The sequence below is a fragment of the Mesoplodon bidens genome (genome assembly GCF_964165515.1).
Source record: "Mesoplodon bidens genome assembly, chromosome: 7".
NCBI lineage: Eukaryota > Metazoa > Chordata > Mammalia > Artiodactyla > Ziphiidae > Mesoplodon > Mesoplodon bidens.
Window position 1 is genome coordinate 40911509 of NC_138164.1, and position 25976 is coordinate 40937484.

General features: G+C 44.4%; 1 protein-coding gene and 1 pseudogene across 2 annotated transcripts in view; both read right to left on the minus strand.

The window, feature by feature from the left end:
* LOC308620080 (centrosomal protein of 78 kDa-like) overlaps window positions 1–25976 on the minus strand; it is a 319042-nt pseudogene that overhangs the window by 151009 nt on the left and 142057 nt on the right. The gene's annotated exons all lie outside the window — the stretch shown is intronic.
* Window positions 1–25976, minus strand: part of LOC308620425 (forkhead-associated domain-containing protein 1-like) — a gene marked incomplete at both ends in the record, with an annotated part of 101606 nt that overhangs the window by 73117 nt on the left and 2513 nt on the right. Inside the window, one exon of the mRNA XM_081239963.1 lies at window positions 8267–8473. Within this exon, the coding sequence (XP_081096089.1) occupies window positions 8267–8473 (207 nt within the window). The remainder of the gene's footprint in view (window positions 1–8266; window positions 8474–25976) is intronic.

The following is a 25976-nucleotide window of genomic DNA, read 5'->3' on the forward strand; positions in this document are numbered from 1 at the left end:
TGGATGGGCACCTTAATTTTTTTGCAGGGAAGACACCCTTTCCCTGACAATCCTGAGTCCATAGAACTCTGACCCTTCCACCCCAGGGGTGAGACCATAACCCAGGCCTGGCCAATCAGAGCATTCCTTGCCCCTGGCCTCAGTGATTGGTTCAGGGGAAGCCACGTGATCCAAGCCACTGTCAATGAAGATGCTGGCTCTTTCCCTGGAACTGCTACTTTGTAGGGTGCTGGGGCTGCTGGTGGCCACTTTCCTACAGGTGAGGCAAGAGTCTGTCTGAGATTGGGAAGCTAACAGGGAAGAAAGAGTCAGATTCCTGACCATGATTTGGGCGCCTGGATCCAGCTGGGCCTAAGCTGCAGCTTTTGGCCTTTTCAGTTCCATGAGCTTTTTTTTTTTTTTTTTTTTGCTTAGGCTAGTTTTAGTTGGTTTTCTGACACTTGCAAACAATCAAATTTCCTGGACAGTATGCTTACTGAGACTTTAGCATAAGCATCACTATGTACTCAGAGTGAAAGTTGTTTTAAAGGTTATGACATGCTCAAATAAAACCCACCAGACTGTCATCATGCACCAAGTTTACCTTTCAACTTATAAAAGTAAAGCAGCATCTCCAGAGAAGAATGATTTAAGATCAAGGAATCAGTCATAAGACAAGTAGTAAAACGCTGCTTAGAGAAACTTTGATAGATAAATAGTTCTCTAGCTACAGCAGGCTTCAGACTACAAACCCCAAATTTCTGCTTCAAAAGTGACTCAGGGAAGACATTCCATAGTTTCATTTATTTCGTTTTTTGGCCTCGCCGTGCACTTGTGGGATCTTAGTTACCTGACCGGGAATTGAATTCAGGCCCTCAGCAGTGAGAGCACTGAGAGCACTGAGTCCTAACCACTGGACCACCAGGGAATTCCCAACAGTCCACAGTTTTAAAAGAAAACTTTCCAGTTGAAGAAACAGGTAAAATTTATAATATGCATCTGTTGTATATATAATATGTTAATGTCTAGTACATTTATCAGATCCATGTCAATGTAATTATATTATTACTATATTTGCAAATGCATATATATGTGTATGTATATTTAGAACCACATATTTCCAGCTCTTTTTTAAAGAGGTATTGAAAAGCCTGTTCAAAATTTAGTTTTCCAGCTTGTCTGTTTTTTCTTATTCCTCAGTAAACTTAAGCAATTAACCAGCACATTTCCTGGCACACAGTAAGGCTCAATCTGAGTGAGTTCTTTCTCCCCAGCTCCCCCCTCTATTTTAAGTTCTTCTTTTAGAAACCAAGTCAAATGAAAGAGGCAGGACTGCATAGTGTTACAGGCAGAGGCTGGTCAACGTTTTCTGTAGAGCCAGACAGTAAGCATTTCCAGCCCTGTGGGCCATAGGATCTGCCCAGCTTACTCTGCCGTTGTAGCCGACAACACAGGCAATACTGAAATGAATGGGATGGCTGTGTTCCCAGGAAACTTTACAGAAACAGGCGATGGACCGCACTTGGCCCTGGGCCATAACGTGCCGACCTCAGGTTAAGACCTTGGGATCCGGCGTCACACAGACTCTGGTCCGGCTCCCGGCTCTGCTCCGTCTCTGGGACCCTGACGAGTGTGTCATTTCTGTGCCTTGTCTGTAAGACACAGGGATACCAACAGCCATTTCTTAGTCTGTGAGAAGTGGGTGAGATAGTGCACCTGAAATGCTGTGAACACGTCCTGGTCCATAATAAATGAGCATAAAACATTAGCCACCAGGTGTGATCACCATCGTCAAAAAAGGAGAAGAAAGGGCGCAACTGAATTTGTCCAGGAACGGCAGCAATATCCCTGGTAGAGAGTTAGTGGGTGGACTTCCCTGGGGGTGCAGTGGTTAAGAATCCGCCTGCCAATGCAGGGGACAGGGATTCGAGCCCTGGTCCAGGAAGATCCCACATGCCGCGGAGCAACTAAGCCCATGGGCCACAACTACTGAGCCTGTGCTCTAGAGCCCGCGAGCCACAACTACTGAGCCCGCGTGACACAACTACTGAAGCCCACGCACCTAGAGCCCATGCTCCGCAACAAGAGAAGCGACCGCAATGAGAAACCCGCGCACTGCAACGAAGGGTAGCCCCCGCTCGCCGCAACTAGAGAAAGCCCGCGTGCATCAACGAAGACCCAACGCAGCCAAAAATAAATAAACAAAATAAATAAAATAATTAAAGAAAAAACAGTTAGTGGAGCCAAGGACTTCCCTGGCCGTCCAGTGGTTAAGACTCCACGCTTCCAATGCAGGTGGTGCAGGTTTGATCCCCGGTTGAGGAAGTAAGATCCGGCGTTAGTGCAGCCTAAAAATAAGTTAGTGGAGCCAAACAAGCAAGGAAGCCAGGTAACTGAAAATGCATTTTCTTCTATTATCAGTGGCTTTCGTTTTTACCCACATAATGAATCATCCCCTGTCAGCGTGTGAAATTACAGGTTGGACTGCGAATTGCAAGACCTTCCTTAACCGCTGGGCAGTGAAGGACCTGCCTCGGCTCTCACGGCCCCACGATGCTTCGTGCTAGTAGGAAAAGCCTCCAAAAGACTCAGGAGAGCTGGCTTTTAATCCTGCCTCTGGATCTATATGATTGATGCCTAACCTTGGGGAAGTCGCTGAAACTCTCTGAGCCTCAGTTTATGCCATGATAGGGGTGGTCCCAGGGACCTCTATAAAAACAACTGAAGGGGGAAAGGGGACCTGGGATTAATGAGTAGCTCCTTGGCAGAAATTGGAAATTGAAGCTCAGAAAGGTAAATTCAGTTGAAGCTGGCATTTCAACTTGGGTCCATCCAACTCCAAAGCCCTTGCTTTCTGGATTGTGTTCTGCAGAGCTTCCCCATTAAAGCAGCAAGGAATATTGGCCGACAGAGGGCGCGCTTCTCACAAGACAGAACGTCATGACATTGCAGGGACAGAAGACAGTATCCAGGAGCCAAGTGGGAGAGCCTGGCTGGACTGGGAACAGGGCAGAGCAGGCTACAGGGAAGGCCAGACACAGGCTGTCATGGGGATGGGGGCTGCCGACAAGGAGCTGTCAACCCCTCATGGAACAACTTGGCACGTCATTTGTGGCCCCTGGCTTCCTTTTTCATTGTGGCCATTTCCATCTGTTTTGCCGTATTTCAGAACAGAGAGAGACATGATTGATACATATGGGTGACGTGGGTTTCCTTACTCAGCTGCCTTGTAAGAACGGCGCCACTGTGACTAGCACAACTTGTTTCCACACCTCCTTTCCCAGAGCTCAGAAAGCACGAGTAAAGGCAACAACCAACAAAACCCACAACACGGCGGCACACCTGACTCTGGGACTTCAATTTCCCACGCCTGGTGCCAAGACTCTATGGGATTAATCAACGGTTGCTTCAGGGCATTGCAGATGGCCCTGCGGGTTATGTCCTGCACAGTTTCAGTGGGCGCCATCCACATGGACTACGTTGTGAATGGTGACCCTGGAGCTGTGCAATATGGCAGCCCTAGGTTATACTTTGATGAGAGAGCTATAATTTACACAGTATGGTCCTGGGGGCTTCCCTGGTGGCGCAGTGGTTGAGAGTCCACCTGCCGATGCAGGGGACACGGGTTTGGGCCCCGGTCCGGGAAGATCCCACATGCCACGGAGCGGCTGGGCCTGTGAGCCATGGCCGCTGAGCCTGCACGTCCGGAGCCTGTGCTCTGCAACGGGAGAGGCCACAACAGTGAGAGGCCCGCGACCACAAAAAAAAAAAAAGGATGGTCCTGGGCACAACCTGGCTGCCAATGCACTTTGTCAAACAAGAGTTTTTCTTTATATTTTTCCATCTTGTATGTTATTCTATGGGTAATTTATCTGCAAATGTATTTATCTGCTAGCGGGGGCAGGTCTTGGGAGGTTTCCCTGTCCATAAGGACACTTACAAAGGAGGCATCTTGGCTGCTCCATGCTGGTTTGCTTGACTCTAAAGCTGAGGGTTATCATGTGCTTATTAGGTGCCAGACGCTGGACTAAGCAATTTACGCACTTTGCCCACTTAATACCACAGTCACTCAAGGTGGTAGGAACTATTGTTACAGGAGTGGGGACCGAGGCCCTGAGAGGTAGATGATTTGTGCACGTCCAGTATAAAAGCCGGTCAAGAGCAGGGCTGGGACGGCGCTGGAGTCAGCCTGACCTCAGGGCACGTGCTCTAACCACTGAGACATCTGCAAACACATCTGGATTCCTAACCGCCCCGCACCTCACCCGCCTCCCCCAATAAAATGCCGTCACACCCTCCTCTATTGGTTAGGGTCACCACAAAACCTGAAATAAATGCTTTCATTTGGGAACTCTTTGTCGGGAGAAGAACAGTTCTCATCATACTGAATCTGTATGATATCAGGGCAGTCCTCCGTGGAAACTCCATCCAAGGAGGAAACACAGCGCCCTCACCAGGGACCCCAAAATCAATTGGAAACAAGAATAGGCCGGAAGCAAGACGGCCACGAATTTTTTAGAAAAACTGGGCTTCAAAATATTTGATGAGAGGTGCTCTTCAATACCTCTCCCTTTTCCCCTCTTCCTTTCTCTTCTTTTAAACAGCCAGCAGGTTGGGGTCATCAGGAAGTGGAATTTGTAGGAAGGTGTCAGTCAGTCCACAGGCCGCCCTCACACGGACGCTGCAAAGGACCCCTCCATGAATATGAGCATCATGGATGGAAGCTCCTCAAGCTGGGGACGCCCCGGCAGAGAGCACTTTTGAGAAGATGGGGCTGTGGAGAGTCCTGCAAAGTGCCCTGGGCACAGGCCAGGGGAACACTTGTGCAGCTGCCTGCAGTCAACTGAGGAATGAAGCAAGGTGCAAGTGCGTGTAGGAATAAGAATTGAAAAAATCTGTGCATATTCGAGTGACCGTGAGAGTATGCTTTCCTCGGTGTGAAAACCAGTCAAGGCTACTGCTCCAGCTAGCATCAGACTAAATGGTTTTCTCCCCTCCTTTTTCCGCAAGTGGGGATAGTGTTTAATTTGCACTGACTAGCTGTGTGGCCCTGGGGAAATTACTTAACCTCTCTAAGTTTCGGATTCCTTGTCTGTCAAATGGGGATCATGGGAGAACCCATCTCATAGGTTGCTGTGAGCGTGAAATAAGGGAGAGCAGGTGAATTGCTTAGCACAGTGCTGTTCACGTCAGTGATTCCTCCTGCTGCTCTCCTGGTTTCTCTTCTTACAAAGCATCTTCTTCCGTCTTATCTACTCAAGGTTAGAGGTCGTCATCACTTTTTCCCACAATTATATAAGAAGTACCTTGTAAAATAAAGTCCCCATTCCATAGTTGTACACCCGTGTGCATAACAAACTTACTCAAAATGGCCAAAAGATGGAAGCAACCCAAGTGGCCATGGATGGATGAACAGGTAAACAAAATGTGGTGAATCCATACAATGAAATATTCAACTGGAATGAACCATGAGGATATCATACTAAGTGAAATAAGATGGTCACAAAAGGACAAACAATGTAAGATACCATTTATATGAGGAACCCAGAATAGTCCAATTCACAGACACAGAATGCATGGTGGGAGGGGAGGAAGGAAGCAGGGGGTTTGATGTGATGGGCATAGAGTTTCAGTTTGGGAAGATGAACAAAGTTCTGAAGATGGATGGGGGTGATGGCTGCACAACAGTGTGAATAGATTTAATGCCACTGTGAACTGTACACTGAAACATGGTTAAGATGGTAAATTTTATGTGTATTTTACCATAATTTTGAAAATTAAAAGTTAAAAACAAACCCCAAAATGAAATACCTCCAAGGTTTCTCCGAGGTTTGGGGTGATAGAAATGGAGGAAAATGTTCTGAGAGCAGGTTGTGGTGATGGCTGCACAACTCCATCAATATATTCAAATTGATTGAATTGGACACAAAATGGGTGAAGTTTCTGTTATGTAAATTGTACTTCAGTGAAGCTGTTAAGAGCAAGCAAGCAAACAAACACATGCTGTGATCCGGAGGAAACTTTGGAGGATGAAGGAGCTGTTCACTGTCTTGATTGTGGCTATGGTTTCACAGGTGTACCCATATGTCAAAGCCCATCCACTTACAGACTTTAAACATGTGCTGTTTATTGCATGTCAATTATATCTTAATAAAGCTGTGTTTTAAAAAGGCAGAAGAGTATTCCATATATAACGAACTCCTTATAATATATTAAACTCCTTAGAATATATTAAACAATATAATTTATTAAACAATGCCCCCTTTGGATGGAAATTTAGGTTTCAAATTTTATGCCCCTATAAATAATAGTTCAATAAATATCTTTGTAGGAAAAAAGAAGAAAAAAATGCAGATATTGTTTGCTGCTCCCCCTCTTCTTCTCCCCACGGGCAGGCCACAAAGTCAGAATTTCCCAGGGAGGGGGCCTGGGAACCTGTAATTTGACTGAACATTCCTGAAAAATTCTTGGAATCAGACATGTTGGGGCACATTGAATCAAACTTCATGAACTTGGATTTTCAGGCTTGGGAGTGTGAAATCCCCTTTTCTTTGATCCCTAAAAAATTCTGTAAGTGTTCCATACAAATGATTCTAAATTTCGGTTTCCCTCCTATTGGCGGTGCATCAGAATCATCAGGGAGCTTGTGAGAATGCATATTCCCAGGCCCTACTCCCAGGGAGGATGTGTATGGTTGCCAGATTTCGCATAAATAAAGAAATGAATAAATCAATATATAATAAACTATAGGGTGTCCGTTAAATCTGAATTTCAGATAAACACCAAATAATTTTTTTAGCATATGTGGTTCCTTGCAATAGTTGGGCCACACCTGTACATAACAATTATTTGTTGCTTATCTGAAATTCAGATTTAACTGGGTGTCCTGTATTTCATCTGGGAATCCTAAGTATGAGTCCTCAGGCCTGGGGTGAAGCCCAGATCTGCACTGTTGGTCTGCTCCCCACGTGCTTCTGACGAGGGGGATCCTTAGAACCCATGTTGAGAACCCCTGATCAGGTCAACACCTTCTATGTCAGGAGCCCCTCCTCAGGGCGGCCAGTGGATCCCAGTGCATCCCACAAGTGAGCACACTTTAATGTTGGTCCAAGGAGGAAAAGGGGGCTGAGAAGCAGCAGGAGAAAACTGTCCCAGGTTTTCAAAGCCAAACGTGGTGGATACGGTGTCACGGGCCCTGCAGCCTGAGGGACGGTGCTCATCTTCTCTGAGTGAGTATTTAAGGCTGCCTAGTGGACCCACACCCCAGGATTCTGTCTAGATTCTCTAAACTTTATTTATTTATACCCAGCCTCGTCCCAGAAAGGACTTTAAGCCTCGGAGGTCTCAGTCCATGCAGGGTTCTTGGTGCTGGCGAGTGAGGTTAACACGCCGTCTCTCTGGGACACACACGACAGGTATTAATTGTGTGCTCACCACGAATGGGCATTATTCTGGGAGCTTTACAATGATAACCATCTCATTTAGCCCTCGAGATAAGCCTGCAAGGTCATTGCTGTCGTTGGCCCCATTTTGTAGATGAGGAAACCGAGGTTCCGAGGGGTCCAATGGTTTGTGCAAGAGCGCACCGAGTAGGCCAGTGGCAGAGCTGGGGTTCTGACCCAGGACTGTGTTGCTAACCAGCCCCCATCCTGCCTCCCTACTGAACCAGATACTTCTTGTCACTGAGCTTTGCTGGGCGAATTTTGGGTTACGTTCCGCTTAACCTGGGGCCATACTTTAGGTCCTGATCCCGGGAACATTTCTGATCCGGTGTGATAACAGCTGGCAGGCCTTGAGCGTCTACTCTGGCCAGAGACTTTGACTTTTTATACATAGATACTCTCTCAACGCCCTGCACCGCTGAGAAGACCCAGACCCAGGCATACAGAGAAGCCTGGCCGAGGTCACAAAGCTAGGAAGTTGCAGAGCACTGATCTGCCTAAAAAGGAAGCATCCATCTCTGCATCTTCAGAAGCACACACTTGCTTTCCACCTCCCCTCGCCAAGCTTCACTTTTCAGGAAAACGCTCTCGCTCCGGGCTGGTCGCTAGGCAACCCTTGCATGTAATTCCACGAAATGCCCAGAAGAGGGCGCGAGGACTCGCTCTCCCCGGGCACCCACGCGATGGGGCTGAACTTCGCAGAATCGCGAAAGCAAGAGTGACGCGCTCCAGACGAACTCCACCTGTGGCCGTACCCGAGCCCTAGGCTGCACGGAAGGTGGCACAACACGGCACCTCTGCACCCCACCCCACCCCACCCCACCCCCGCAGGGGCCTGGACTCACCGAGGCTGGGTTTTCGATGACCAGTTCGTAGGTCAGCCCTCTGGACCCAAACCTCAGGATGTCTCCGGGTAGGAGCTTCACAGCCACGTTCTGAATGTGGCACTCATTGACGAACGTGCCGTTGCAGGAATTGAAGTCGTGGAGAACAAAGCTGCTTTCGGCCTCATTATATTCAATGAGTGCGTGATGGTTGTCGACGTCTGCAGACTGAAATGCAGAAGGGGGACAGTCAGAGCCAGCAATAACAGGAATAACTAGTGCCACTGACACTGGGGGCCCCAATGTGCTAACCACTTCATCTGGCTGGACAGTCACTGCAATCCTCATTTTAAGAGGAGGATGCTGAGGGTCAGAGAGGTTAAGTGACTTGCCTAAGGCCACACAGCTAGTGAGTGGAGGGTCACCAGACCCTGACAGCAGACCCAGAATAGATGCCCAGTTTTGGGGTAGGGCGTCAGGCAACACAGAGGCAAGAGGGAACTCGGGGGGAATTGGCCAGGAATTGGCCACTTGATAGTTCTCTGATCCCATGCAAGGATCCTTTTGGTTGTCCCGAGTGGCAAGACAGCATAAATGGCCCAACACAAACCAGAAAGGTCAGTTGGCAAGTGACAACTGTCCATTTACTGCAAGTGTTAAAGTTCAGGGGAGGTTTTGTAATAATTGTTGTATGTTCTATTCATTTTTAAAATAACATGTTTTTTGTAATAATGCAGAAAATGAGAACTAGAGAAAAACACAAAGAAGACATTAAAATCACTTAGACTCCCGTCCCCCAGAGGCAGGCACCGAGAACACGGTGGTTCACATCCTTCCAGTCTTTTCTCTATGCTTACAATCTTTTTAAAAAGTTTAAACACAATTGAGCTCACACCACAAAACATAGTTTTATAACTACCTTTTAAAAGCCTTGGTGTACAATGAAGGTTTTTCCCATGTGCTTAATTATTACTGTTGCTTCTTAAAAGCTAATCAGAATTTATCTAACCAAAGATGATCTATTTTTCAATAGGGGCCCTGGTGTGACCACATTTCCCTCAAAAGAGAGAGACCCCAGAGAGTGATTTGTCAGTGGCCTCAGAAACCTCCTGTGTAACCACTTTAATAAGAAGAATGAGCAAAACTCGGCACCAAGGAGGAAATATCACATCCCCACCTGGCCCCGGCGCCCTGGACTATGGGCTGCAGGGCACGTGCGAAGTCCTGTGTCTTCTCAGGACACTGCCTATGAGCCATCCACTCCAGCCTGAGACTTTGCAAATATTTTCTAAGTCACTCTTCTCAGAGTGCCTCACCCAAATTTCATAGAGAGTACTTGGACTTAGAAATCTATACTAATGTCCCACAATATAATTATAACCTATAGCTTATATTAATAATAGCTTATAGTATATGAATAGATAATAATATAACTGCATATATTAGTAGAATATATTAATGACACATTATGTGTAATTACACAAATGCCAGGAAATTTGCTAAGTGCTTTACTGCATTATCCCGTTTCATCTTCACAATAATTCAAAGGGATACTTCCTCATTTCAAAAAAATTTAATTTTTTATTGAAGTCTAGTTGATTTACAATGTTGTGTTAGTTTCAGGTGTACAGCAAAGTGATTCAGTTATACATATATATAATATCTATTCTTTTTCAGATTCTTTTCCATCACAGGTTACTGCAAGATATTGAATATAGCTCCCTGTGCTGTACAGTAGGTCCGATAGTTACTCATTTCTTAGATGAGGAAACTGAGGCATAGAACGATTAAGTGTGCCCACAGTCAGCCACTTTGACTCGCTTGGCTTGTTCCCAGGTTTGCCTGATTCAAATGACTGTGCCTTTACCCACTTTTCAAATTCCTACCAAACACTTTGGCACTTAAAATACTGAAACACAAGAAGAAAGCAGGAGTAGCTCTATTAATTTCAGGCAGAGCCAACTTCAGAGGAAGGAAAGTTATCAGGGATAAAGAGAGGCGATACATAGTGATAAAGGGGTCGATTCTCCAAGCAGACATAACAGTCCTTCACTGTATGTACCCAACAATAGAGCATCAAAGTATGGAAGGCAAAAACTGATAGAACTGCAAGGAGAAGCAGATGAATCCATCATGGTAGCTGGAGACCTCAACAGCCCTCTGTCAGTGATGGGCAGACCCACCAGGCAGAAAATTAGGAAGAATGAAGTTGAACTGAACAGCACTACCATCATCTGGATCTAACTGGCAACCACACAGCTTCATCCCACAGCAACAAAACACACATCCTTCTCAAGCTCCCATGGAACATTCATGAAGCAGACCACATTCCAGGCCACAAAATATACCTCAACAAATGTAAAAGGATAGAAATTATGCAAAGTACGTTTTCAGAACACAATGGAATTAGGCTAGAAACCAATACCAGAAAGACAGCTGGAAAATCCCCAAATATTTGGAGATTAAACAACACACCTCTAAATAACAGATGGGTCAAGGAGGGAGTCTCATGGGAAATAAAAATTTATCTTGAGCTAAATGAAAATGAAAATACAACCTATGAAAATTTGCAAGATGCAGTGAAAGCAGTGCTTGGAGGGAAGTTTATGGCATTGAAGGCATACATTTGAAAAGATCTAAGCTTCCACCTTATGAAACTAGAGAAAGAAGAGCAATATAAGCCTACCACAAGCACAAGAAAAGAAGCAATGAATGAAATAAAGAGCAGGAAAACAATAGAGAAAAGTCAGCAAAATAAAGAGCTGTTTGGTTTTTTTTTTTTTTTTTTGTAAAGATCAATAAAATTGACAAACCTCTAGCAGGATAACCAAGAAAAAAAGAGAGAAGATACAAATTACTCAAATCAGAAATGAAAGCGATGGCATCACTACTGATCTCATGGACACTGAAGGGATAATAAAGGAATATTATGAATAATTCTATGCCCACAGATTTTATAAGTTAATGAAGTGGACCATTTCCTTGAAAGACACAATCTACTGAAACTCACACAAGGAGAAATAAATACTCTGAATAGACTCATATCTAGTAAAGAATTTGAATCAATAATGAATAACCTTCCAAAATGGAAAGCACCAGGCCTGGATGGGTTCACTGGTCAATTCTATCAAACATTAAGGAAAGAATGATATCAGTTCTAAATAATCTCTTCCAGAAAATAGAAGAAGAGAGAACACTTCCCAGCTCATTCTGTGAGGCCAAGCTTATTCTAATAGCAAAACCAGATAAAGATATTGCAAAACAGGAAAATTGCAGACCAATACCTCCCATGAACATAGATGCAAAATCCTCAACAAAATATTAGCAAATTGAATCCAGTGATGTATAAAAAGACTTCTACACCACAGTCAAGTGGGATTTATTCCAGGTATGCAAGGCTGGTTCAACATTTGGAAATCAATTAATGTAATCCATCACATCAACAGCGTAGAGAAGAGAAATCGCATTATCATAACAGTAGATGCAAAAAGAGCATTTGACAAAATTAAACACCATCCATGATAAACTAACAAACCACCAAACCACCACAACAACTCTTGGCAAATTACGGATGGAGGGGAACTTCCTCAACCTGATAAAGTACATCTATAAAAACCCTAAAGCTAACGTCATATTTAATGGTGAGAAACTAGAAACTTTCCAATTAAGATCAGGAATAAGGTGAAGATGTCCCCTTTCACCACTCATTTTCAACATTGTACTGTATGTCCTAGCTAATGCAACAAGGCAAGAAAAGAGAATAAAAGATAGATTGGGAAGGAAAAAGAAATCTTCTTTGGTGAGGTGTTTGTTCAGATCTTTTGCCCATTTTGCAGATGGCATGATTGTCTATGCAGAAAATCCCAAAGAACCGACAGAAAGCCCTCCTGGAACTAATGAGCAATTGTACCCAGGTGGCAGAATACATGATTAATATACAAAAGTCAATTGCTTTCCTATATACCAACAATGAACAAGTGGAATATGAAATTAAAAACACAACATCATTTACATTAGCACCAAAAAAAAAATGAATTACCTAGGAATAAATCTCACAAAATACTTAGCTATGTGAAGAGGTATATGAAGAAAACTACAAAATGTTGATGAAAGAAATCAAAGTAGTCTAAATAAATGAAGAGATATTTCATGTTTATTTGAAATTCCTTAATGATATATGATGTTTAACATCTTTTCATATGCTTATTTGACATCTGTAGATTTTCTTTGGTGAGGTGTCTGTTGAGCTCTTTTGCCCATTTTTAAGTTGGGTTGTTTGGTTTCTTACTGTTGATTTTTAAGACTCATTTATATTGTTTATTTATTTATTTTATTGAAATGTAGTCGATTTACAATGTTGTATTAATTTCTGCTGTACAGCAAAGTGATTCAGTTATACATATATATACATTCTTTTTAAAATATTCTTTTCCATTATGGTTTATCACAGGATATTGAATATAGTTCCCTGTGCTATACAGTAGGACCTTGTTGTTTCTCCATCCTGGATGTAACAGCTCACATCTGCTAACCTCAACCCCCCACTCCATCTCTCCCTCAACCCCCTCCCCCTTGGCAACCACAGTCTGTTCTCTATATCCATGAAGACTCATTTATTTTGGATACATGCTTACAGCATCTTTATTCATAACTGCCCAAAACTGGAAGCAACCAAGATGTCCTTTAAAAGGTAAATGGATAGACAAATTGTGGTACATCCATACAATGAAATACTAGTGATAAAAATAAACGAGTTATCAAATAACAAAAAAGACATGGAGGAATCTTAAATGCATATTGCTTAGTGAAAGAACCTAGTCTGAAAAGGTTACATACCGTATGATTCCAACTGTATGAAATTCTGGAAAAAGTAAAACTATAAGGAGAGTAAAAGATCAGTGCTTGCCAGGGGCACAGGGGCTCTGGGGCTCAGGATGAAGATGAGGGGCACAGGGGATTTCAGGGCAGTGAAAATATTTTTTATGATACTGTAATGGTGGATACTTGTCACTATACATTTGTCAAAACGAAAGAACGTACAACGCAAAGAGTGAACCCTAATGTAACCTATGGACTTAGTTAATAATAGCATATCAATATTGGTTCATCAGTTGTAACAAATGTACCGCACTAATGCATGAGGTTAATAATAGGGGAAACTGTGTGTATTGGAGGGGTGGATATATGGGAACTCTCTGTATTCTCTGCTAAAATTCCTGTAAACCTAAAACTGTTCAAAAAAATAAAGTATTAAAAAAAATGAAAACACATTAGCTCTTTGGAAAATGTCACCCACATCATCTTCATCACCATTGCCATTGATCTTTGTGTCCTTTGAACCTTTGATAACCCATGAATGAGAGAAATTCTGTCTGTGACATTTTGTTTGTCTCTTGCCAGGCTTCACTGCGTTCAGTTCCTCAAAAACTGTCAGGCCATTATTAAGACATCAAAGCAAGCAGGAAGTTTTCAATGACTCCACAAATTTGGGTGAGCCTCTACCACATGTTAGGCCAGGAGACAGCTTCCTAGTTCGGCCCTATAATATCACTCGCTCCCTTTACTTGGAAAATTGCTAAATGCTGCTCCTGGACAGACGCCCTGCTGCTAATACAGACTGAGTCTATAAGCCCCAGCCTACTGAGCTGTCCCACTATGAGATGAACTGTTATTTATTCATTATTATTTTTATTATTATCCTTATCGTCCTCTCACATATTTTGAGGGCTTCCTGTGAACTGGGCCCTGCTGAAGCATTTTGTGTGCATTTTTATCATTTAATCTGCATGACAGCCCTAAACAGGGACTCTATTGTTATCTCCATCTTAGAGATGAAGAAGCTGAGACTCAACAGGTGAAGTGAGAGGACAGCATTACCTTGATCCCAAACCCAGACAAGGACACGACAGGACAACCACAGACCAATATCTCTTATGAACACCGACACCACAGTCCTCAACCAAACAGGAGGAAACCGAATGCAACAGCACAGTAAAAGGATCATACACTATGACCAAGTGGCATTTATTCTTGGAATGCAGACCTGATGGTTCAACATATGAAAATTAATCCACGTAATACATCACATTAACAGAAAGAAGGAAAAAAAATGATCATCTCGATGGACGTACAAAAAGCATTTGACAAAATGCAACACTCTTTCATGATAAAAGCACTCAACAAACAGGGAATAGAGGGAAATTACCTCAACATAATAAAGGTCAAATATGAAAGGCCCACAGGTAGCATCATACTCAAAGGTGAAAGACTGAAAGCTTTTCCTCTAATTTCAAGAATAAGATAAGGATACCTGCTTTTGCCACTTCTATTCAACAAAGTACTGGAAGTCATAGCCAGAGCAATTAGGCAAGAAAAAGAAATAAAGACATCCAAATTCGAAAGGAAGAAGTCAAATTATCTCTGTTCACAGGCAACATGATCTTACATGTACAAAATCCTAAAGAGTCCATGAAAAACCACAACCCTCTTAGAACTAAAAAATACCATTCACTAGCAAAATCGTAGGACACAAAATCAACACACAAACATCAGTTGTGTTTCTATATGCTCACAATGAACAATCTGAAAAGGAAGTTAAGAAAATTTCATTTACAATAGCATCAAAATGAATAACATATTTTGGGATAAATTTAACCAAGGTGGTAAAAGATGTGTACACTGAAAACTACAAAGTGCTGCTGAAAGAAATTAAAGACACAAATAAATGGAAAGACACCCTGTATTCGTGGGTTGGAAGACTTAATATTGTGAAGATGTCATTACTACACAGCAGGATCTACAGATTCAAAATCCCAACAGCAGTTTTTGCAGAAATAGAAAAATCCATCCTAAAATTCATATGGAATCTCAGTGGACCCCAAATAGCCAAAATAATCTTGAGAAAGAAAAGCAAAGTTGGAGGTCTCACACTTCCTGATTTCAAAACTTACTGCATACAAAGGTACAGTAATCAAAACAGTGTGATACTGACATAAGGTCAGGCACATAGGCCAATAGAATAGAATAGAGAGCACAGAAATAAAAGTTTGCATATATGGTCCAATGATTTTTGACAAGGGTGCCAAGATTATTCAATGGGGAAAGAACAGTATTTTCAACAAATGATGCTGGGAAAGACTGCAAAAGAATTAAGTTGAACTCTTACCTTACACCATGTATAAAAATTAACTCAAAGTGGATCAAAGACTTAAACAGGGTCTAAAACTATAAAACTTTTAGAGGAAAGCACAGGAGGAAAGCTTTATGACATTGGATTTGGCAATGCATTTTTGGATATGATACCAAAAGCATAGGCAGCAAAAGTAAAAATAGATAAATTCAACTATATCAAAAATTAAAACTTCTGTGAATCAAAGGACACAATAAACAGGGTGAAAGGCCATCTAGAGAATGGGAGAAAATAGTTGCAAATCACAAATCTGAAAAAGGGTTAATATGAAGAATATATAGAGAACTATAACTCAACAACAACAACAAAAAAGAACCCCCAAATAACTTGATCAAATATGGGCATAGAACTGGAATAGACATTTCTCCAAAGAAGATATATAAATGTCCAACAAGCATATAAAAAGATGCTCAACATTACTAGTCATTAGGGAAATTCAAATCAAAACCACAGTGAGATACCACCTCATACCCATTAGGATGGCTACTATCAAAAACAAACAAACAGCAACAGAAAATAACAAGTGTTGGCAAGGATGTAGAGTAGGGGAACACTTATGTACCGCTGAGAATGTAAAATGGTGCAGCTGATATGGAAAACAGTAGAGCGGCTTCTCAAAACAATTTAGGATAAAATTATCATATGATCCAGCAAGTCCACTTCCGGGTATATACCCCAAAGAATTGAAAACAGGAACTTAAAGAGTTATTTGTACACTCATGTTTACAGTAGCATTATTCACAATTGCCAAAAGGTGGAAGCCACCCAAGTGCCCACTGACCGATGATTGGATAAGCAAAATGTGGTCCATCCATACAGTGGAATATTATTCAGTGTAGGAGGAAGGAAATTCTGACACATGCTACAACATGGATGAACCGTGAGGACATTATATGAAATAAGTGTCACAAAAAAGCAAATTTTGTATGATTCCACTATGTGAGGTACATAAAGTAGTCAAGCTCATAGAAACAAAATAGAACGGGGGTTGCCAGGAGCTGGGGAAGGGGAAACGGGGAATTGTTGTTTAATGGGTACAGTTTCAGTTTTGCAAGATGAAAAATTCTGAGGCTGGTTGCACAACAATGTGAATAACTTACAACTACTGATCTGTACACTTAAAAGTGGTTAAGACGGTAAACTTTATAGGTATTTTACCACGATTTAAAAAATGGCTAAGATGAAGGGACTCACTCAACATCAGGATGCTGGCCCAGGGCAATATCAGGGTTTGAACCCGAGTCTAATTCCAAAACTTGTACCTTTGATTTGTACCCTGTGATTTTCAGAGTAGAGAGTGATTTAATAATGAGAGAGGAGACAGGCAGGACCTAATATACAAAACAAGTGCATTTTTTAAGGCTCCTGCATTGAAAATGTCTTTAAAAAGTATATAGTGAGTCCATAAAATATTGAGACGTTTCAATTTCTATTAAGAATGACCATCTGCTCTGATGACCCCTGTGCTTTAAGGAAGCCTCCTCGGGAAGCTGACTTAGTTATGACATTGCCCTGAGGTTCACTGACATTGTCGCTGAGGTTCGACGTGTACCTGGAACCGTCCTTTGGAGCTAGGTTTCAACCTTGCATCACCTGGCACTGGGAAGCCCCATCTCAGACCATAACCTCCCACTCCCGGCCTTCCTTATCCTCTGTCTCGTCCTCTCCTTGAGTCACGTAGCCTTTGCTCCCTGTTTGCTCCCTAGGGGTAATGCCCTATGCTCAACCAGCCTGGGCCCTGTTCAAGCTCACCAGCTCCTTCAAGCCCATCCCGGCCCCCAAACCCTCCTGCCACCCTCACACTTCTGTCCTGAGGCTGGCCCAGTGCCCTTTGGGCCCCCCAGCCAGCAGGTCCCTGCTCTCAGGCTTTTCATTCTACTTTGACAACAGCCTCCTAGGTCTTCACCTCCTGCACCTGCCTGCATCCTCCGTCTGCTTCTCCCGACCCTCCTCCATCCCTTTACACGGCGCCCTCTGCCCAGCAGGCCCACCTGTGCGGCTACATCCATGGGCTGATGGGCTCCTTGTGTCTGGTTTCTGGTTGGGTTTGGCCAATGAGGGGGTTAGAGATCAGAGCAGGGAGAGAGCTTGGGGTACTTACTCCCCTGGCTTCCATTCTCTGGGGCCACACAGCTTCCCTCAGAGGACTCTACCCAGCCCTCGGGGTCTCCAGGTCCCAGGAAATGCCCCTGCCCCTCACCCCTCAGCTCTGGGGGTGGGAACAGTCCTCACTCATACTAGCTCTGGGCCCTGCACTATCCTTTGTGGTTTCTCTGAGCCCTGCCCACTCCCTATGGAGTCCCTTCAGGAAACTCCCCTCCATCACTCCACACCCCTGTGAATGTGCCTTCAGCTCCCTGCCAGGACCTGGACTTCCCAGGCTTGGAGAAGCTCCTAGATGGGACCTTCAAGGCTTCTCTTAGCTGCCAAGGGCTTCCGGGTGGTCCTGCCTTCATCCCACCCTGGTCTGGTCCCTCTCCTCAACCATCTCCTCTTCTGCATCCTCACCTTGACAGTGTAACTTCCGTCTAACCTGTGAACGTGCTCACCACCCCCTCGGCCTGGAAACGCCGCCCCTTCCCCCTTCCTTTCCTTTATTGTCAAATGGCTTCAAGAGGGTCCTCTCCCGCTGGGTCCTCAACCCACTGCCATTGCCCTCGGGGGCCTCCTCGGGCTCTCGGCCTCCCTGTGACATGAGACACAGTTTTCAGAGAGAGGCACGTGGCCTGATGGTTCAGGGGTTGGGGGAGCAGGGCAACGTGGTGGTTGTTAGAATGGGCTCGAGTCCAGCTCTCCTACTTCCTAGAAGGGTGACCTTGGGCAAGTGATACCTCAGCTTCCTCATCTGTAAGGTAACAAAAGGACAGTCTTATAAGCTACTGGTGACGTATAAATGATATAATACATACTAAAGCACTTAGAAGAGAACATAGGGCAAATGGGAAATGTTCTCTATTATGAGCAAGAGGATGGGCTCTGGAGTTAGAAAGCCTTGAGTTCAAGTCCCACCTCTGCTACCTTCCAGCTGTGCAGCCTGGGGCACGGTTCTTTGCTTCTCTTTGGTTGCTCCCTGAGCAGCAAAAATGAGTTTGATAAGCTGGGCTTCGTAGGATTGACAAAAGGTACTGCTTGGTGACATGTTCTAAGGAGTGGGATAACATTTTTGAAATTAACTTGTGTGTGTGTGTTTGTGTGTGTGTGTGTGTGTGTGTGTGTGTTTTATCTATTTCTTTTAACCTTTTGGTTCTAGGCTATCCCATCCCCCAGCCCCATCCCCCCACTGCCTCCAGAAAGGGATGTAGTGCAGAAATAGTAAAAAAAAAAATGGGGTTTTCAAAAGAATAAGGATATGAGGAAACGGCCAGGCGCTGGTGAGATGACGGGTCTGGGATTGGAAGGAAAGAAGAAGCTTCTCTGCTTCCCCGTCAGCTGGATCCTTCCTCCCCGGTCTCCCCGGGAGAGCCCTGTGGACCGGCAAGGCCTCAGGAGAGGCTGGTCCTGAAATCAGACTGCCCGAGCGTGGTGCCCAGTGCCCCAGCCTCCCTCTGTGACCTCAGGCAGGATACTCAGCCTATCTGTGCCTCAACGCCCTCATCTGTAAAGTGGGGCAAACAACATTAACCTCCTAAGGATGAAATGAGTTAATACACTCGAGAGTGCTCAGAACAGTACCTGGCACAAAGCAAGCTGTCTCTGTGATGAATACCCTCAGCCTGGCAGCAGCTCTCTGGCTCCCTCACCTCTCTGACTGCTTCCAGGTCTCCACGCCGGGCTCCTCTCCCTGCAGATGTCCATTTCCTCCACACTCTGTCCATGGGCTGGGGCCACTGTGCCACCCCCTGGATTCGCAGGTGTGTATTTCCAACCCCTGGTTCATCTCCAGGCCCCAAACTGCCTGGCTGCTTCCGGGATGTTGAGGTGCTCACTCAACCAGTCCTGCTTCCTGCCCTCTTGGTAACGGGATTATCACCTGCCAGCTCATCCAGCCATCTTTCTCCATGGCCTGTGGCATTGATCCTACTGATTCTTCCAGAAAGCTCTCAGACCAGTCCCAAAGCAACGGTCCAGTCAGGTGGTAGTATTAATGTGGTGGGCAGAATGGTCTCCCAAAGATGCCCATGCCCTGATCCTCAGAACCTGGGAATATGCTCCATGAGGTGGCCAAAGGGACTGTGCCGATGTCAAGGTTACTAATCAGTGCTCTTAAAAGAGGGAGACTAAGGACTTCCCTGGTGTTGCAGTGGTCAAGAATCCGCCTGCCAATGCAGGGGACACGGGTTCGAGCCCTGGTCCGGGAAGATCCCACATGCCATGGAGCAACGAAGCCCGTGTGCCACAACTACCGAGCCTGCGCTCCAGAGCCCACGAGCCACAACTACTGAGCCCACGTGCCACAACTACTGAATCCGCGTGCCTAGAGCCCGTGCTCCACAACAAGAGAAGCCACTGCAATGAGAAGCCCGTGCACCGCAACAAAGAGTAACCCTCGCTCGCTGCAACTAGAGAAAGCCTGTGCTCAGCAACGAAGACCAAACCCAGCCAAAAACTTTTTAAAAATTTTTTAAAAAGTGGGAGACTATCCTGGGTTATCCAGGTGGGACTAATTGAACTCCACCAGTCCTTATAAGCAGAGAACTTACTCTGGCTGGATTGGAGAGATAAGTGGTGTTTCTTGCTGGGCCCCCACTTAACAGCCCCAATGCTCCTCTTCCTGGGAAAGCACCAGGTCAACGTTTCCTCTTTACCCAAATCCCCCCCTAGATGGCACCACCTCAGTCTGTGGCATGAATGAGGATCACAAGAACATTCATCTCACATTTCACTGACAACCCCCATTCTCGATTCCACAGGGTGGAATTTCCCTAGCTTAGTCAATTATCTTGTTATCTCAGTTAACTGAGAATTTCCAATTTAGATATTAGATGTTCCCTAAGCTAAATTTACACTCAAAAAGTGAACCTTCTGTTTTTAGAAGCTTGAGTCAGCTCAGTCTGAAACTCAGCCCCACCTCCCCCGACTAGCTGTGTGATTTGGGCCAGTTCCTTAACCTTTCTGAGTCCCATGTCCATGTCATCAAATGAGGATAATAATGATAATAGTAGTTCTCACCCGCACAGGATTTGTTTTGTGGATATAATTCTATAAATACAGAACATACATAGATGATGTATAAAGCCATGTGAGATGCAGTAAGTAGTCCATAAATGTATGCTGTAGCTGTTTGTATTATGTATGCTATTCAAAAGATTATGCCACATGTTGCAGAGCAACTAAGCCTGCGAGCCACAACTACTGAGCCCGCGTGCCACAGCTACTGAAGCCCACGCGCCTAGAGCCCATGCTCTGCAACAAGAGTAGTCGCTGCAATGAGAAACCCACGCACCGTAACGGAGAGCGTAGCCCCTGCTCACCACAACTAGAGAAAGCCTGCATGCAGCAATGAAGACCCAATGCAACCAAAAAATATATATATATACATATATAATAAATAATAAAGTATATAAGCTGTGGCCTCTCCTGCTGTGGAGCACAGGCTCCGGACGTGCAGGCCCAGCGGCCATGGCCCACGGGCCCAACCGCTCCACGGCACGTGGGATCCTCCCGGACCGGGGCACGAACCCACGTCCCCTACATCGGCAGGCGGACTCTCAACCACGGCACCACCAGGGAAGCCCAATGCCTCTTTTTAAGAAGAAGGAAACCTGTCTCCGAAACTTCCCTGCCAGAGTCTCCTCAAATCTCAGTGGCTCAGAACTGAATCACATAGCTATTCCTAAACCAATCAGTAGCAATAGAAACAGAATTGCCAAGACTGGCTTCATGAAGCGCAAGGTAGAGTGGAAGAAGATAAATTACCTACAAAAATTGGGGTTTTATAATAAAAGACGAAGGTGGAATAAAAAAAAAAAAAAAAAAAAAAAAAAAAAGATTATGATCTTTCTTTCATCTCACATCCATCAGAATGGCTAGTATAAAAAAAAAAGGGAAATAACAAGTGTTGGTGAGGAAGCAGGGAAAGTGGAACCCTTGTGCCCTGTTGTGAGAATGTAACTTGGTGCAGCCACTATGGAAAACAGCATGGCAGTTCCTCAAACAATTAAAAATAAAATTATCATATGATCCAGCAAGTCTACTTTTGGGTATATATCCCAAAGAACTGAAAGCAGGGCCTTGAAGAGATATTTATACACCCATGTTCATAGCATTGTTTGCAACAGCCAAAAGGTGGAAACAACCCAAGTGTCCATCAGTAGATGAATGAATAAACAAAATGTGGTGAATCCACACAATGGAATATTATTCAGCCTTAAAAAAGGAAGGAAATTCGGACACATGCTACAGCATGGATGAACATGGACATTATACTCAGTGAAAGGATATTATACTCAGTGAAAGAAGCCAGTCATGAAAAGACAAATACTGTTATGATTCTACTTATATGAGATACCCAGAGTAGCCAAGGTCATAGAGACAGAAAGCAAAACGGTGGTTGCTGGGGCTGGGATGGGGGGACAAGGGGAGTTGTTGTTTCATGGGTGCAGTTTCAGTTCTGCAAGATTCAAAGAGTTCTGGAGATGGATGGGGGTGATGGCTGCACAACAGTGTGAATATATTTAATGCCACTGAACTGCACACTTAATAAAAGTGGTTAAGATGGTAAATTTTATGTTATGCATATCTTACCACAATAAAAAAAAATGAGAAAAATGAGATCACGATCTAGCCCTTTCCTCTGAACTTTTTCCTCTTGGAAGCCCTCCATCTGCTGGTGAGAAACTAGTCCCATCAATTGCTGTGCTGGGTACTGACCAATGAAATCAGCCGCCAGTTCCCAAACAGGGGACAAAACATTCCCTGAGGACTGGTGAGACCTAACAGGTGAACCACCAGAGCAAGGAGCACTTGGGGAGAAGCCAGGGGTGAGGTGGGGGTGAGGGGGGAGGATGGGAGCACGACCCAGGCAGGAGGACAAGCGCGATGCAGATGGGGAGCCAGCAAGTGCACCCTCCCAGGCCTGTTTCATTCCGTGGATTTCCCCACAGAGAGTCCACCTGTCACCTTCTGTCTCAAAATGCAGGTGTTCGCTTAGAATAAGAGAAATGTGAATTAAAATGACACAGGTACCATACTTCACCCCGTAGATCAGTGAAGATCCAATGGGGGGTCAGCACCCTAGGCTGGGGAGGGAGTGGGAGACGGGCGTCCACTGCTGGCAGGACACCACATCCGGAAACCTCTGGTGGACAATTTGGCCATGCCCATCAGAGCTACAGCTGTGTGTGTCCTTTGACAGAGCAGACATACCTGCATGTCCATGAAATTACGCAAATAATAGGAGAATCCCAGCAGCCTTGTTTAATAATAATAAACAAGATTAAGGTGTAGGCTCTGGTTCTTTCCTGAGAGGCAGCCCAGAACTGACAGGGGCCAGGAAAAGGGACGAGAGTCATCCGGCTGGATGGGATCTGGGGTATGTGTATGAGATCAGTCTGGCTTCACGACCCTCAGATCCCACGCGAGAAGGGCTGACACAGGCTGGAGAGATGGCTAAATCCATGAGAAAGGAGATGCCTGGGAGGACACTGACCACCGAGGGTGAGGTGTGGACACCAGCATTTCAACCCCCTGTCATGTCTGTTCTTTCTTTTTCTCTTCCATCTCCACCTTCCTAGCTGCAGCCCTGCACTGACTTGGGCTGTCCTAGAGCTCAGTCTTCTAGGGATCCTGGGACTTCCCCAGGGTGGGACTGGGGGAGTCCCTGGGGAGGGGGTAGGGTCAGTCAGCCCTTCATTGTTTACCCTTCGCTTCTCTTTTCCTCAAAACAAAGTTTATTGAAAGAATACACACACACACACAAGCAGGAGCTCTGCTGATCAAGAAGGGAGAGGGAGGGAGCACTGATGGTGGGGTTCTCAAAGTGTGGTCCTGGAACCAACTCCAGGGACTCCATTCCCCCCACCTGAACCTGGGGAGCATACAAATGTGAAGATTCCTGGGCCTTACCCCAAACCCACTGGGTCAGAATGCCTAGGAGTTCATGTTGAACAACCACTCTTAAACATGCAGAAAATCCAACAACCACTGGCTTTGGTGTTTCTTCATTCTGGAAGAACTGAGTCCCTTTCTCAGCAGAGTTTAAATAACAGCCATATCCAACTCTAAAAATACAGTTTACAAGGCACATCAAATCATATAAATTATAACTTGCAAGGTTTAGCTGTGAAATGAGCAAGGCTGAGGCTTTTGAGCCATGTAAAATGGGAGAGGGGAGATTGTGAATAGAGTTCCTGATGGCTCGTCTGCACACAGCAGCCGGGATGTTCACTGGCAGGTCTCCCCCTTGTTTACAATCCTTCAAGCCTTCTTCCCACTGCTTTTCAGATAAAGATCAAAACCCTTATGGTGACATGAAGGAGGCCGACTTGTCCCTTAGCCCTCCTCCTTCCCACTCTGACTTCTGGACGCCCTGGTTTTCTCTCAGTCCCTTGGGTTCACAATATGCTCTTCCACCCCAGGACCCTTGCACATGCCATTCCCTTCTCCTATTGTCTAGTTAAGTCCTCCTTGTCTTCCATATTCCTTTCCTTTACAGCCCCAATGTTGGAATGGAATTAGTCACACCTTTGTGGGATCATTTGACTTATTTCTCTCTCTCCTGGCAGCTTCCTGATGGCAGGGACCATGTCCAGTTCTGACATCACTGTACCCCTAGACTTGGCTCGGTGCTGAGGCTCTGGGTAAATACTGTGCAATGAATGAGTGATAGCAACAGTTATCACTGTTGACTATAAACAGTTCTCACTAGCCTGGCTATAAACAGGCTTCCTACTGCCTTAGGGAACCAAACTCCTTACAGGATATAGAAAAAAGTCTGGAGGGTAAAACCCAGCAAATATCAATATTGATTTTTCCCTGAGCCAAATGATTACAAGTGACTTTTATTTTCTTCCTTATATTTTCCTTTCTCCCAATTTTTAAAAACAAGAAGCATGTAACTACCTTCCATTATCGGAAAGAGTAAATGATGTCGAAATACTACAATACCAATAGTCAAAACAACATGTCAGCCTTGCTGATGAGTAGAAATCTTTAGAAGCATGACTGCCTATTCTTTAGGATTGATCCAGGCAAATAAAACAAACAATCTTTTTTATTTGCTAGATGTAACCTCTGGGTAATTGCAAGGATGATTTTTAGTAATATAAATCCCTGACATTTTTTTTTTTTTTTTTGTGGTACACGGGCCTCTCACTGTTGTGGCCTCTCCTGTTGTGGAGCTCAGGCTCCGGACACGCTGGCTCAGCGGCCATGGCTCACGGGCCCAGCCGCTCCGCGGCATGTGGGATATTCCCGGACCGGGGCACGAACCCGTGTCCCTTGCATTGGCAGGCAGACTCTCAACCACTTCGCAACCAGGGAAGCCTAGTGACGTATTTCTTAAGCTAAGTCTGAGGAGCAGTAAGCAGTCAATTATTTATATACAATGAATGCAACTCAATTTCTGTCTCGTTAATAACTGTCCTCATTAGTTCCCTTTTCCAAATGGCTTATTAATGTCAGTGGGTCCTCATCTCAACCCTGTGCACCACTGAGGATTCTTCTCAGTCTCTGTTTTAGGAGACCATAATAATGATCATTGTGTCATTCACTGAGCACCACATGCCAGGCTCTTTATATGCATTTCTCACTTAATCCTCAGAATAACCCTGTGAGGTAAGAGGTTTACAGACAGGGAAAAGGAGCTCAGAGTGATTAAGTAATTTGGTTGAAGTCACTCAGCCACAAAGTAGCCTAATGAGATTCAAACCCAGGTCTGTCTATCTCCAAAGCCCGTGCTTTTAAAAATTACTACAGTTTTCTAATATCATAGTCAGGTTCAAAACAGAGATCTCTGTCTCTACTTTAGCCAGACAGGAAATAAAACGACCCCAAATCTATGCCTTGTTAGGATAAAGAAGAAACTACAGTTCTTCTTCTTCTTCTTTTTCCTCCCACTTTGCACACTGAACAGATGTTCTGTGTCCTTGAAGGGAGACCATATCATGGAGGAGAATCTCACGGGGAGGTTCATGGAGTTATCTTTAAATCTGTTGCATTTACAATAAACATTCTCAGAAAACTAGGAATAAAGGGGGAAATTTCTCACTTGGTAAGAACATGTATAAAAACCCTACAGCTAACCTCCTAATTAATGGTGAAAGAGTAACTGCTTTCCCCTAAGGTCAGGAACAAGCGAATATAAGGATTTATACACTGCTCTTGTTCAGCAGAGTCCTGGAAGTCTTAACCAGGGAAATAAAGCAAGGAAAAGAAGATTAAAAGCATTCAGATCTCCTTTTCTGAAAGAAGAAATAAAATTGTTCTTATTTGCAGATGACATGATTGTTTATGTATAAAATCCCAAGAAATCTACAAAAGCCCTTATATAAGAAAGTGCAGTTAAGGTTGCAAGATCCCAAGAAGCATACAAAAATCAACTGTATTTCTATATACTGTCAATGAACATGTGGACACCAAAATTAAAAATATAATACCATTTAC